Source organism: Diadema setosum, chromosome 11 (genome assembly GCF_964275005.1).
Source record: "Diadema setosum chromosome 11, eeDiaSeto1, whole genome shotgun sequence".
Classification (NCBI taxonomy): domain Eukaryota; kingdom Metazoa; phylum Echinodermata; class Echinoidea; order Diadematoida; family Diadematidae; genus Diadema; species Diadema setosum.
Window position 1 is genome coordinate 19,687,195 of NC_092695.1, and position 15,828 is coordinate 19,703,022.

The 15,828-nt window shown below is 39.1% G+C and overlaps 1 protein-coding gene across 1 annotated transcript in view; it reads left to right on the forward strand.

Moving 5' to 3' along the window:
* Positions 1-1,977: 1,977 nt before the first annotated feature.
* Positions 1,978-15,828, forward strand: part of LOC140235336 (dolichyl pyrophosphate Glc1Man9GlcNAc2 alpha-1,3-glucosyltransferase-like) — a 28,330-nt gene continuing 14,479 nt past the window's right edge. The window contains exon 1 of the mRNA XM_072315363.1: positions 1,978-2,050. Within this exon, the coding sequence (XP_072171464.1) occupies positions 1,983-2,050 (68 nt within the window). The 5' untranslated portion in view covers positions 1,978-1,982. The remainder of the gene's footprint in view (positions 2,051-15,828) is intronic.

Genomic DNA, 15,828 nt, shown 5'->3' on the forward strand with positions numbered 1-15,828 from the left:
TCGACAAGAACATATAGACATAACTTTTTGGGTAACTGAAAATAAGGTGCGTAAAACTATGTAGGATGAAAAGAATGTACAATGATTGTAGCACCTTACGATAATTATACATGATCATAAAACTCAAGTGATTAGAAGTAAGTATAAACAGTATGCAAAATTCGAAAAATGGAGGGACCCACTAAAAAGGCAAAGCTTGTAGGATGTGGGCCCCTCAAATATTCCTAACTCGTGTATACAATGAACAGTGGATACCTGCAGTACGATTATATGTAGGCCTACATTCCACACGCCCATATACAATATAGGCCCTATGGTATAGGTATCCATGACATTTTGCAAACATTCGTGAAGCAAGTCATGAAGCATAAGCACTAACAGCAAGCGCCTAACAGCCTCACTTTGGGGAGGACCTATTCACAACGTTCCCAACTGGCAATCATGAATGGAAATGTCTTTAAAAGAGAAAAGAGGGCCAAAAGGCTAACCACTTACATTATTTGAAAAACTGGGTGTTTTTTTTTCGACGAACATCAGAGTCTGCGTGCAATGTTGATACCGTACGGAGTATAATGAAGGTTTAATTCTTATAATGTCTTGTTGCATTCGCCAAAAGGTTGTTGCCATCCAATAACACATATTATAGTATTGCATTCGTGATCAGTGCATACGTTCTGTGTTAAAGTAGCTGTCGAAACACACATAAAACACATCCTTTCTCTCATGCACACACACGCACACACACACACTTACACAAAGTAACTGGTAACATTAATAACAATAGACTATCAGCTGATCTTTATAGTAAAAATGTAAAGCATAGACTTCCATAATTACTATAAATATTATACACATTGTAGTTACCATTGAATGACAAGTAGACGTACTTTTGTTTGATATTGTGTAGACTAATTATGATTAACTCGTCAGAAAAGGTACTTTTTAATACTCATGAGTAGAAAATAATGATGATCAAGGTGATCACTCCATATCATTTTTTTTTAAATCTTAGTTCAATATTCTTTTTCCTTCAAATTCATGAAGTTCTTCCGTCGAGATGTTTTCATTGCAACTGATTGACAAATTGCCCTACCTCGACGTAAATAACCACTAAATTGATCAGTATTTTAGTAGTAGCTACGATAAAAAATCATGGGCGTACATACTCGAGCAGAATTCGAACCTGCGATCTCCTAATCTCCAGACAGGCGTCATCTCCACTAGACCACCGAGCTTCCACCTCTGGTTCCGCCCTTGGTCTAGTGGAGAGGACGCCTGTCCGGAGATCAGGAGGTATACTGTAGGTTCGAATCCTGCGAGAGTATGTAGGTCCTACGCCCATGATATTTTATCACGGCTACTACAAAACACTGATCAATTTAGTGCTTACTTGCGTCGAGGTAGGGCAATTTGTCAATCAGTTGCAAATCTTTTTCCTTGTTGCATGAAATCTGCTGTTATAATTTGGTTGTTTTGTGTGTATGTGTATGACTTCTACTTATCATTGTTCCTCTAGATAATCTTATTCAGTATCACATAATTATAATTTCGACCACTAGAATGATATCATCATCAAAATTGTATCCACTGTCAGTGTTATTGCATATGGCATTGCCTGCATTATTATTTGTGTTGATCATTTTCCTCATTATCATTATTATTTTTTTTTTAATGTATACATCGTTACATAGGCAGTTTAACATTCGGATTCTTCTTTAAGTTACCAGAATTGATATCATCTTCATATTTTGCTGCTGTTGCAGTGAGATCTACGATTACTTTCATCTTAAATATCTTTTAAACAAAAGCAATCATTACCTTCACTGACAGGCAGCTGAAAGTTTTATTGCTTGCACTGCGTTGTGCCATTGAACACGTTTTATTGACATAATCTTGTCTCGCACTCCAGTGACCACGAAAAGATGCAAGACCCCTGGAAATTCGATGCTAATCTTAACGTAGAGGGAGACATATCTATCAAGATGGCAGCCTACGTGTGGGTCGTCGTGGCTTGTATCTCAGCTGTGAAATGCCTCCTCATTCCTGCTTAGTAAGTCATTTGCTTGTTACATGTCAAATGTAGTCATTCTTAACCTGTTTACTACTATACTTGTAACTACCAAGAGTGTTAATTGCACTGATATGCAGAGAACGATGGTCAAGATGTTCGATGTGCGCTCCATCAGTCCCATATGCTTATAATCGTGTGTGATTAGTGTTCACTATAATTCATCACAACTCATGAGCTCTTCTCTAGTCCTCAGACTGCCTGACTGCAGTGTTGTAGGTCTAAGTTTTTAGTATTATGCAATTTTCGGCATACACGTATACTAACACGGTAGGTACTGTGCTCTAGCTGTACCAGCAGAGAGTCACCCATATGTGAGTGTTCCTTTGAATTGTGAATAACTTAAGTAAAACCTCAACTTACTCAAGCTGTCAGACTGGTCAAAGAAGTGGCTGATGGGTTTCAACATCCAGAAATGCGCAGTAATGACTATTACAAGAAAGCGCAAGCCCAGCATGCAAAGGTACACTCTACTTGACACCAACATCCCACGAGTAGATCAATATAAATACCTTGGAGTCACAATCACACATGACCTCCGCTGGAGCGCCCGCTGTCAGTCTGTGCTTTCTAAAGCCAACCAAACCCTAGGTCTGTTGTGGAGAACTCTGTCTCCATGTTCCAAAGAGGTGAAAGCCCAAGCTTACAAGTCACTCGTCCGACCACAACTTGAGTATGGAGTTGAAGCCTGGAATCCCTATGACGTTACTACCATCAACCGATTAGAACAGGTACAACGAGCTGCTGCCCGTTTTGTCTACCAAGACTATAGACGTACATCTCCTGTCACACCATTACTATCTAAGTTGAACTGGGACCAGTTACACACCCGCCGTCTTCTTGCACAAGCAACAATGTTCTACAAAATACAACATAACCTGGTGAACATCTCCTTCCCAGCCATCATAATCCCAGCAACTTACATCAGCAGAAATGACCACCTCCTCAAATACTCAGTCCCGGAAGCCACAATTGATCCATACAAATATTCATTCTTCCCAAGAACAACAAAACTGTGGAACCGCCTACCATACTCTACAGTTACTTCAAGAACACCTACTGCCTTCCAAGAGGCTGCCCTCCCATCTATTCGGAACATGCAGCCCCCAGTAGGATCCAGAATACTATAAATTCACCGGCTTGGTTTTTACTTGCACATGGCAAATTTTTATTTTGTACAATTGATTATAATTGCCATCTGTAAATACACTCTGTCCGTCGGCCGTTGATGTCACCTTGTACCATCCCAGTATAGCTTCCCACGAAAAGCTGCAACAGGGATTACTCCTTCAAGGTTCAAGGTTCAAGGGGCGCTCCTTCACGCAGTTATAACTTATAAATTTACTGGGGGAGAGCCCTGAGTCAAGGGGGTTCAGAGTGGTGTCTCCATATTATGAAAAAAGAAAAGAAAGACAAGTTTAAGCACATCTGAAAATGTCCTATTTTACAGTAAATGGCTTATTTTAAAACTATACATAATTTACAGTTTGTATCTAGGCCTAATTCATACCAGCTGTGCACTTGCTTATTTCCAGATTGATCCCTTGGTCTTGAAAAAAAAGTTTTCCTACGAATTCATCTCCATACCTCCCGTTCGTTACTGCCGCTAAGGGAGGAGGTTATGTTTTCGTTACCAAAGGTTTGTTAGTTTGTTTGTCTGTATGCAAAACAACTCAAAAAGTTGTTAACGGATTTGAATGAAACTTGCAGGGAAGGTTGAGAATGACACAAGGAACAGATGATTAAATTCTGGTAGTGATCCGGAAATTTTTATGGATTTTATGTCGAGGGATTTTTGATATTTTGGCAGGGAGGGTCAATGAACTTGGGGAGTTCAAGCTGCGCACTTTGAGGTTTTCATATGCGAACTATTTAAAATGCGTGCTCTTGTTTCTGCTAGGGTGAGGCGCGCCGCACATCTGAGGGTTAATCACGTAACAAAGGCTTCTATATATCGGGAAATCAGGTGATTTTTCAGCATGCATATGAGTATGTATGGGTGGAAATCACTAATCTCTATGGAAGACGAAGAACATCAGTGGAAAGTAGCTGCTTAGCGGAGGTCTGTGCTCTCAGAGTGCTTTAATTTTCTAGTTCCTTCATTTTTTGACACAATCTTTGCGTGGCACTTTCCACATCGGCAATATGAATATGCATGAAAGTCGCGATGTTCTTCGCCTGTGGACAAGGCCCTTTTGGTGTGTGGTGGCGAGTGTAAGGGTTCGAGTGAAACAAGCCCAGCAGAGAGAGACCTGGCACTACACGATGTCCACAGCGAGAGTGCCTTGTCAAAAGGTAATACTCCTGCCGGCTACCGTATGCACACAGGTTTCAAATCAGTCATAGGGAGCAGTTGTCGTTCTCACAGACTCCTATTGACCGAATCATTTAAAGTCATCAATTTGGACAGAAATGGACTTTTGGAGGAACCAAATGCTCTACAGTAAGACACTTGTTGTCAACACTTGGGACTACATCTGAATGTATTCAAATTGAAGCTACAAGTGTATCTTTAGTACTTACGTTGGAATTTAGGGGTGATACTACCCTGTACAAGACTCCAAATCCTACTATCCGTAACCCAAACGCAAAGTGTTTGGGCTGGTTGCAGTTAACTCGTTGAGGACTGACTGATTTCGGTACAACACGCATTTCCCATAGACACCTGCCCGAGTATGCTCGGGACTCGTCCTCAACGGGTTTGAATGTTACAAGAAAGTTGTGTGTATGAATTCCCACAGTACTGTAAAAGTGGGTGATTTTGCGCTAGCAAGTATTCACACTCAGCTGGGTGAGATGAATTTCACATGTTTTCATTTTCGCGCTAGCTTCCGGTTGCGCGAAATATATGCAAAAATTTCCACTTTTACAATAATGTGTAATTATCCATTTGAAATACCTTAGTGTTATTTGCACATGTTGTACAGCACACATTACATGCACTTTGGCAGCCTTTTATTTATTGTACTCACTTTTTGAGAGATGACAATTACAAGTTAGTGACATACGTAGCGTAAACACCACTGTGTATTCTCAATACCAATCACTATGAATGACAGATGTGAATGACGTATTCATGGAAACCTCCTGACAAACTGAGACTGGATACCAACCTGTTTCTAGGTGAGAGGTCACATGTTTAAAATGAAAGGCCACCATGTTTGCTTGAGCATCTATTACATGATGCTGTACAATGAAGTCATGATCATTCCAAAATCAACAAACTACTATTTTCTTTTTCATTTACAGTCCTGTGTATAACTATACAGCCATTTAATGAGGAAAGAAAAAAATAATCCAGTGTGAGAGCACTAAATGGTTGGCATTGATTTCTGTCTAATTTCTATTTAAGATTGTAATCACAACTTTATACATGACTTTCACTTGTGAAATTTCATGTCTGATGATACTTTCTATTAAAAGTAAACTTTGCTTATTAGAGACTTTAGATACTGTATGATGGGAAAGTTAATGGATTGCACACAAGGTACAATGTAAATGACTTCTCAGCATGTTCTGTGAAAAAAATAAACCTTTCCTCGGCTCCCATGGAGACTTTTTGCAAAGAAAAAAATTATTAATGATAATTTCAAGCTGTAAATGCATTAATAGATAACTTTCTCCCTTTTCAGTTTTGAAATTTTTTTTTTTGAAAGACAGGCCATGCTTGTTAGATTAAAAAAAAAAAAGAAGCAAAATCAGATCGCAAAGCGGTAGAAGTTTCATCAGAATTAGGTGGAAGCTATCAAGGAAATGGAATTTTAAAGATTCATACAAAAATGTGTGTATTTTCCAAATAGTGATATTGGTCACAATATTTACAAATTAACTTAGGACATGATTTTGCTAATCTCCCTTTACTTAGTATGCCAAAGTATCATAAAATGATTGATTGAAAATCACCAAATCCCTTGTAACTGCCTTAAAAATCATTACTAGGTTATTGTAACACATAAACTTTTTGATGCCAATATTTACTTATTATTGATTTCATGTCAGAAAGAAAAATTATTCAAGATTTGCTGTGTACTGTCGATCAAATTGAGACTTGTCAAGCATTGATTAATTTTCATCACTTCATGTACAATCTAATCTCAGTATTTCAAGGCACCTTAGGCCAGTTCAAAAGCCAAAGATGCATTCCTACCTGCCCAAAGTGGGCATTTGGGTCAGGGCCCGAGGGGTGGATCAAAGAATTCCATAAAGAGGAGGTGCCTTTACAAAATTAAGGGGGGGGGGGGGGGTGCGCATCCCCTCCCCATTTTTTTCTTTTTATTTATTTTTATGCCTCCGCCACGAAGTGGTGCCGGAGGCATTATGTTTTCGGGTTGTCCGTCCGTCCGTACGTCCGTCCGTACGTCCGTCCGCTTTCGTTTACGCGATAACTTGAGTAATATTTACTGGAATTTTACCAAACTTGGTCCAAGTATGAAGTATGATGGGGCAATTATTTGATTAGATTTGGGGTGAAATCGGCTAAAGGTCAAAGGTCAAAGGTCAAGGTCAAATCATGAAATTGTATCCGTTTACTCGATAACTCAAGACTGGATGGAGCAAATTTCACCAAACTTTGTTGGAGGATGATGTATGATGGGACAATTACTTGATTAGTTTTTCAGTGAATTTGGACAGAGGTCAAAGGTCAAAGATCAAGGTCAAATCCTAAAATTTATTTGTTTACGTGATAACTCAAAACCGGATGAAGCAGCTTTCACCAAACTTGGTCCAAGGATGATGTATGATGGGAAAATTAGTTGAGTAGATTTTAGTGACATTGGCAAGAGGTCAAAGGTCAAAAGGTCTAGGTCAAATGCTACAAATGTTGCAATTTCCCCCATATCTATGCAATGCCCAAAGGTGTTTTCTTGAAACTTGATGTGGACATGTACTACTGCGTAAAGATTCTCCAGAGAGAGTTTCATGTCATAAGGTCAAAGGTCGAAAGGTCAAAGGTTAGGTGAAAATGTTGCAATATCACTTTTCTTGCAAATGGTTCAATGTATCTTCGTGGAATTTGGTACATATGCATGTGCTGTCTGGCAGGGATTATCTAGGGAATTTAGGGGTCATGGGTCAATAGTCAGGGGTCAAAGGTCAAGGTCAACTCCTCAAAATTTTGCTATTTCCCTCATATACTAGTAGATGCAATGCTTGTATTATTAGTTTCAAAACTTAATACATGCATTACTTAATGGAGATTCTCCGGGAAATTTCCAGCCAGAAGGTCAAAGGTTAAGGGTCAAAGGCCAGGTTTCATACCTTGGAAATTACTCAATGCATAAACTTCCCCAAACTTCCCCAAATATGTGTACCTGCACTCTTAGAAAATTATAGCAAACCCAGTTCAAGACATTTCTGACAAACATGTCATTTCAATATTTGGCAGTTATGTGAAACTGTCATGGATCACACATTGTGAAGACATTGTACTATACGCCTATTGGGAGAATCATGCATTATGGCGGAGGCATCAGTCGCCATAGCGACATTTCTAGTTTAACATAAAATAAAGAGGGTCGCACGCGCGGTGCGTCCTCCTCTGGATCTGCTACTGGGGTCACAAGCAATAAACAGATTTTTGCTCATTCATTTTACTTGCCCAACAGTAGAGTTTTTGTGGCCCTGGGTATAATTGAGCAAGTATATTTGTAAATCACCCTGAACCTGTACAGTGCACACACTAGATGACTTATCAGCGCATGAAAAGTGTCCCATGGCGTAGGAGAGACTTCAAGGGTTGTGGAGGCCCATATTCATATTGCAAGTTAGTCGTCCATATTGCGAGATGCTGTAAAAGTGACAATTTTTGCCTGCAATTTTTCATACAGTTGGTTGAGATGAATTTACTTGGGTTTCGAATTCTGTGGAATCAAAACATAAAAAAGTGTCTCATATAACTAGCAAAGGATTTTGCATGCTTTTATTTTTGCACTGGTCTCTTGTACCGAATGTCCGAAAATGCCACTTTTACAGTCTTGAGTCATCCAGATTGGTGGATGTCTCAACAGAAATGAGCTCGTTGTAGCTCTAGAAGTGACAGTTCATAAAACATCACATTATATGGCAGTGATGGTCACTTTAGTGGCACAGTGTTGTATGTACATAGCCTGATCAGGTGACCATTTTACCGAACGAGTGACTAGGACCGTTTTCATATGAGCAGAGAAACTTAATTGCAGTGCTGAAAGGCAATTATGCTACAGTGCACTCCCGTTATAACGAAATGCTCGGGACCGGCAGTTTTCTTTCGTTATCACGAAATTTCGTTATAACCGAACAAATACAATATATAACAAAACCAAGGAAACCACGCATATATCATGTTCTGTTTGTTGAATACTCATTTTACACTGCGCAGCTATGTGAAACGGGATGGTACACTGTACCTTTTAAATTTCGTTTGGATAATCACATTAAAGAGAGCATAAAATTGACGGAAACTGTGCGTGACACACGGAGCAAACACAGCGTGATGTGAAGCGTTCGCCCATGCTTGTTCTGGTACATATTTTCGAAAGCGATCCGCATTTCGTTATAACGGAGCACATTTCTTTTATTTTTCTTTGTCCGTGGGGCTCGGAAAAGACTTCGTTATAATGAAAATTTCGCTATAACCGTGTTCGCTCGCTAGTACGCATAACATAGTGTCGCATACAGTTTGTATACACGAGTAATAATTTTACTGATAACAGTATTTCATCTTATACACAGTTATACATCCTTTCTTTGGTGAAGAGCGGAGGTAGGCAAAAAGGCTTCCATGCACAAATTTAATGTTAGTCCACATTGCTTTAAAATCTGGTGATACCAAAATATCAAGTTCATGCCTAATTAGACATGCCAACTGTTCCATTTTGGCAGTACTTTGTACCATTTTTTTTTCTCTGCACCAAAAATACTGCAGGTTTCATGGAAAATAGTGTCCATTTCAAATTGTATTACTACATGTCTATTGCAAGAAGGTAAAAATACTGTTTTTCCACCAAAAATATGACATTTCAGGCCTTAGAATATTGCAGTGCTGTTTTCAAGGTTGACACCCCTGCCTAACTACATTGTATCATAAATGGATTGCATCTACTATTAAAGTACTGCTAGTAGTGCTAGATTTCAACATAGTCCCATGTATATCATCTTTTAATTATCTTTTAACTTTGGGGAGTTATTTTGTATGAGCTCATATGAGCTCCCTTGCAGAGACTTTCAATATGAGCTCCCTCATGGAGACTTCATGAGCTCCCTTGCGGAGACTTCCAATATGAGCTCCCTCGTGGAGACGTTATGAGCTCCCTTGTGGAGACATCATATGGTATATCTAATATTCTTGTTTGATACCTTAAAGATTTATTATGTTTGATTTATGTCAGTATTGTCTGGGGCAAATTGTTTGTTGTGTAGGGTCCCAATTTTTCTCTCTTCTTTCTTTAAAACACAACAACATATCTTTTAATTAATTTGTAATATTTTTGTGTGTAGCTAGTCAGGATCAGGATTGCTCAACTGCACTCATAGGATGGCATCACACAGCTGCACAGCGTCGCATGCGGTATGTGCATTTGAGGCATGTGTGCATTTTTTTCTGCAGAAATTGTTGAAAGGTCAGAGTAAACTAAATATCCCCAAAACATTGGAGGTCAATCTGTACACATGACTGTTTTGTTTCATTGATCTGAAAAAACATCACAAGATGATACCTCCGGACCTTCCTTTGAATTGCGCAACTCAAATCACCCTCTGCGATTCTAGTTTGCTTGTATACACACGGCCAAAATGTGACATTTGAATGGTGATTCTTGTGATGCATGCATCACTAGATTCATCAGTCAAATGACGCATTCTCTGCACGTGTGAAAACAGGCAAGATGACACCAGGAGCATAAAATGTCACAATAGTATATCCCAAAGTGCCATATACGACCTTATTTGGAGAGGATTGGTGTCCAAGTCTTCAGGATTTTTTTTCTCAAGGACAGTGGACTCTTAACCCCAAGCAGAATCAAATACACTCAAAAACAGAGAATATCATGTTGCCGAAGCGACGCCTTCAGGTGAGCCATTTGCCAGCCTGAGCCAAATGATCACAATGTGGTAGGGGTTTCCCCCTTTCAACACCTGTAGATGCCATGCCATCAAGATCTAGGTCATATGGATGGAGAGGCAGCTCCAGTGCAGATAGGAGGAAGTTTTTTTTTTAACATTTAGATCATGAATGCAGAAGTCTTTTATTGAATTTTTTTTTTTTTTTTTTGCATGAATGTATGTACTTGTAGATCACAAATAACTAATACAGAATTTTTGACCTCATGATAGTTTAAGAGTGAGTGGATCAAGAGAAGTTAATCTTTAAAAAGATCAGCACATTTTCCACAGATTTGCTGGTTTGTTTGTTGTGGGTTTCTTTTTTTCATTCCATCAAATTTGTAGGCAAAGTTGATGTCTCGATCTGCTTGTTTTGTTTGTTGGTAGTCTTGTCCAGAATATTATTCACAGGAGATATGGTATGCAGTGTAATGCTCTTCTCTTGAAAAAAATTAAAAATAGGGAGCTTTAGATCAGTGATGCAAACATTATGTTTTAACATTAAAAAAACCCCCAAAAACCTGTTCTGCGCATGTGCAAGACTGCTTATTAAAATCAATCTTGCATCTTCTGAGTTTTCATGGGGATTCTGGGCCATTTTAGTGTTGGCTTATTTTCACGACGCAAAGAGCTACTTGATACCATTATGACGTCAGGAAGCTGTTTTGATTGGGAGAAATTTCACACTCCATGAATGACAAATGGGGGCACTGTTTTACTTTTTGTAGGCTACGACTTCACGAAATCTAAAGCTACTTTGCAACATGACGCAGGGAGAGAGGAGAATGGTTGACGCAACAGCCGTCTAAGTGTTCGCAGATCTAAAGCTCGCCAGTGAGAGTGTAGGTCTACAGAAAAATCTGGCACACACGAACTGATGAATTCATAACCTGTCATTTCATGTACATTGGTTAGCTTCTAGATCACCCATTTCTGCAGAGCCTTTTTTTTTTGGGGGGGGGGGGAGGGGAGGGGGTAGGAGATGAGTGAGTAACTTATAAGCTGTATATAGCCTTCAATTTGTAATGGTGATGTAATAATGTTGTAACATCATGCTTGCTGAATTGTAGTTGAGGTAACCACCAAACCGAGTCATACTACAATCATAGACTTTAAACTCAATAATACATATTGCAAAGAGTACATTATATGGTATGTCAAAGAAAAAAAGAGATTACAGTCGGATTTCCACATTGATAATTTCAATATGATTAAAGGGGATGGCTAGTAACTGATCAGTGGGAATCAGTGGGAATGCTGGGGGATGATTGTTCCAATCCTTGTGGGATTCATTTAAGGGTACATTATATATTATATTGTTGCGTGAAAATTATTTGCTTCAGAATGGTCTCATATTCAAGTAACATGCAGTTTAATGTTTCCAGGTTAGCATGCCTGTACAGTGACGGGGCGATCGTTAAAAACTGCACATTAATTGAATATGAGACCATTCTAAAGGAAATAATTTTCACACAACAATAGATATTGTGCTATTACGTGAATCCCACAAGGATTGGAACAATCATCCCCCTGCATTCCTACTGATTCCCACTGATCAGTTACTAGACATCCCCTTTAAACTGGCTGAATGTTATTTCAGCCTCTAAAAAATATAGCACCTTACCTATATTCATTTGGCTGAATAATAGAAATTATAATAATAGTGCTAGTGATAATAATAATGATAATAATAATAATAATAATAATGATTATAATAGTAGTAGTAGTAGTAATAGTAATAATAATAATGGTAATACTAATAATGATAATAATAATAATAATAATAATAATAATGATACCGGGGTAATAAATATTTTGCAGAAAATCCCATTCGATGTGGTCAAGTGGTCACAGAGAAATGTGAGGATTCTTGTATGTAGCATGTCATGGATCTGTTTCTTCCAAGTTTAGCGCTTGGATTCTCTTGGAACATACATGTACTGCATATTAATGTGTGAACACAATGAACAGAACTTGAAGGGAAGGGATTTGACCACTGAAGCAAATTGGATGGGGCCTTCTGTAAGATGTGAGTAATGAGTTATATAGTTTCATACCCTCAAATTGTATTTGGATTGATTCACTATTTTCAAAGTTATTGTCGTGGAGGATCCCATTGTAATTTTTTTTTTTTTTTTTGAGGGGGGGGGGGGAGACATATGGTATAAGACAAAGCTTTAGTCTTCTTGATGATAAAAAAAAAAAAGTGAACTACTGTTCCTCCCCAGACCACCAATTGATTCATGCTGCACTGTGGGCTACATTCAGGTGTGTCATTAAACAGGGTGATCGTTGAGCGTAATCCGTGGGGTAATTTGATTGTCTCAGAATAACAAGCTGCTGCTCCAGAATTTGTCATCGATGAAAAAAAAAAAAAGGAAGACGGAGTGATCCGTAGAAAGAAAGAGAGGACAATCGAGGGAGACATACTGTAGGGGGAGAGAGGGAGGGAGTGATGGGGGGGACAAGAATAGCTTTAGAGGCATATTTGTTACATGTGATCCCTTTGACCTTTTTTGGTGTTCATTGCCATCTTTTTCTTTCGCTTCGATCACCGCTCTTGCATTTTTCCATCCGGGTGCCCTCATTGAGGAACAAGGGATGAAAGAACGCAATTATGCAATCGTTCTTTAGGGCAGTTCCTGAACGAATTGGTTGAGTTTAAAGCTGGATGAAAGCGATGGGAATGAAAAGTTTTTCTCCGGCTCACATTTCAGAGGAGCGTGGATTGGTGACAACCCCTCCGCCCCAATTACATCTTAATGAGTGAAGCTGCATATTAGGTCTGTCAAACGGGATCTGTTGTGCCCGTGGTGTGGGTAGAGGGGGAATGGGTGGGGGAGTGTAGTTTGAGGGAATGTGGCGGCTGCCACATTAAGCCCCAGTCGCCAGAGTGGATGAGAGCATTCGCGAGTAGAAATGTATTGCTCATGTTGATGCTATAGGTGCACTTTGGGACCACCTTGTGCCCACAGACGGAGCGCGTTCTTTGCCGATTGGCACAGATGGCTGGGTAACTAACTGTTGATGACTATAGAGATTACCTAATCCCTACTGTGTAACCATAGCCTTCCCGTCAGACTGAGCCACATTGCTACATCCGAGTGGGTTTGCTAAACTTGATATCAGTTTCAGCTAGGTTAAGTTTGGATGGATTATTCATGCCGTTGAAAAAGCATGGCAAGCTGAGCTTCAACAGTAAATGCATGGGCACATAATACTAGGGTTGATACATTGTACCTGTGGAAGCAATTGCTGTATACATCTCTTTGACTGTAATTGTGTAGACAAATGTACATACCTGTACCATCATTGCTGCAGTTATAAAAAATCAATGCTATCCTTGTTTTTGACAAATTTGTTGGTAGAAAAATAGTGGCTGTATGGTCAGATATATCTATCTTTGTATCTCGCCAGTGATTTTTGTCTTTAGTTTGATAGTGTGTTATGGATGTGTGCTTTGTTAAAAGCCCCATTTTAGCATCACTAGCCTTTCAAACTAGAGTTACTGTGACAACATTGGGATAGCTTCCAGGTAATCTTTTTTTTAACCCTGCCTGTTAAAAATGTCCTGCAAAATGTTGCTCGGACGTTATCGTGGAAACTTTTGCCAAATTCTACCCTAGCCAGCTACATGTAGAGTAATTTCCCTGACATTACCCTGACAACCCTTCTATCAGAATGCTCCTGCAGTAACACTCCTCTGATACTCTCAACGTGCAATTGCAACTTTGCAGACAGAGAATGATTGGCATGCCATGCACCAATCACTTGTATGGATCGTAACCACTCATCTCTATGTAGTTGAGATCAGTGATTGCAACCATGTTTTGTATACTAACGCAATTGCCTACCTAGTTGTGTATAATCTAGAATACTGTGAAAGTGAATTTGCGCAACTTATTTTTCACACGTGGCCGGTGCAGGAACATACGGCAAGCAAATTTCGCATGCTTTTATTTTCGACATCGCGAAAATTTCCACTTTTACAGTAGGTGGCAACTGGCTGGTGGGCGAGGTAGCCGCATCAGTGGACACACCCTTCGTGGAAACCTATCCGGAGAAGGTTTTCAATGTCTTTCTGTCAAAACAGTACAGTACCCCTTGCTCTCTCCTGCAGTTTTATTGCACAAGGCAAGAAATTTTGTTCTCCAGACATTGTCCTGACAGTGTCAGGGTACATAGGGCATGCTAAATTAGGGCTTTAGACATTGAACTATTTGTTAAAAACAGAAGCAAATAGTGTGCTTAAATTTTTGATGAAGTAGATATATTGGTGTTACAATTAATCACTACTTTGATATTCAAAACATTCACTGGTATCAGCAGTAGTCCATTAGATGTCAAGCAAAATTTGTATGTTAATGGAGATTTTGCATTCCTAGATGTGTTGACAAAACCTCAAAGTCTTAATTTTTTTTAATTCTCTCTCTAATAACAATACATTGTAAGTAAGCTATTATCACAGGTCTGCAGAAAATTTGAATTTAAAATGCATTTAAGTAGATTAGGTATATCTCCCATTCGAAAAAAAAAAGACCCTAAATTTACAAATGTACGTATGAAATGTACATTTGTCATGATGCTTTCCCACCATGTCACTACTTTTATATTCTCAGCACTCACAGTAAGTAGGAAAAATTATGGAAAATCAGTGCTTCATCATAGTATTAATGATAGTTAGTTATCTTCATGATAACCTTGTGGTTCATCTTCTTGTACATTCCCACCGAGGTAAATCTTTACTCTGATCCACCATACATTACTTCATGTACAAGTGTACATCTCTGGCTGTCCTTTTTTTTCAGGTTGCACAACATCTACATATAGTTTGTCTCGTTAATTGGCTGAACTCGCAGGGGAATTTTCAACATTTAAAAAAAAAAAAAATGAAGGCTTGCTTTTTGAATACACAAAGCATGAATTCACAGCTCATCCAAGTGGCTTTTAGAACTCTGAGTAATTGACAGGAAATCAATAGTGCTTTATGCAGCTTAAGAGGAGGTATATTTGTGTGTGTGTGTGGTTTTATTTTTTTTTGTGAAGATGTCAAAACTTTTCGGTGACTGCATCTCCACTCAAACTAGAGACATGTGCGCGGCTCGGGGGCCGCAACCATCACTTGAGGCCCACACACAAGCCCTTCCCACAAGTGCACATTATGTACAGTATTTGCAGAGATGATGGCATTGGATAGTCATCCTTGTAATATCAAGGCTTGGTAAGAGGAGTAACTGCTTTCATGGGACAATACCCCAAAAATGTATCCAAGGCACATTATTTTGACTGCTTACTTGGGATGAGATGCTGGTTGAGTAGGCACAGGATGTTACGAACACTGTACTAGGGCTTTTTAAAGCTCAGTCGGTAGAGCACCTTGCTAACATCTGGAGGTCTTGGGTTTGAATCCTGATGGAGTCCCATTTTCTTTGCTCATTTTTCCACTATAGATTATATTAATTTCTGGTCAGTTTCCCTCTATTTGCATTTGTTACATACTCAAAAAGCTGCATCACTGTGGTGATTTTTCTCATTTATCCCCAAGTTGAATTACCCTTCGGGTTTATGTCATGTGTATCATGCACATTATACATTGCTATAGCTTCTGACCATCCGGGCATTGAGAATTAGAGGTTTCTAGGATGAACACTGTACTAGGGCTTTCTACACGTATAGCTCAG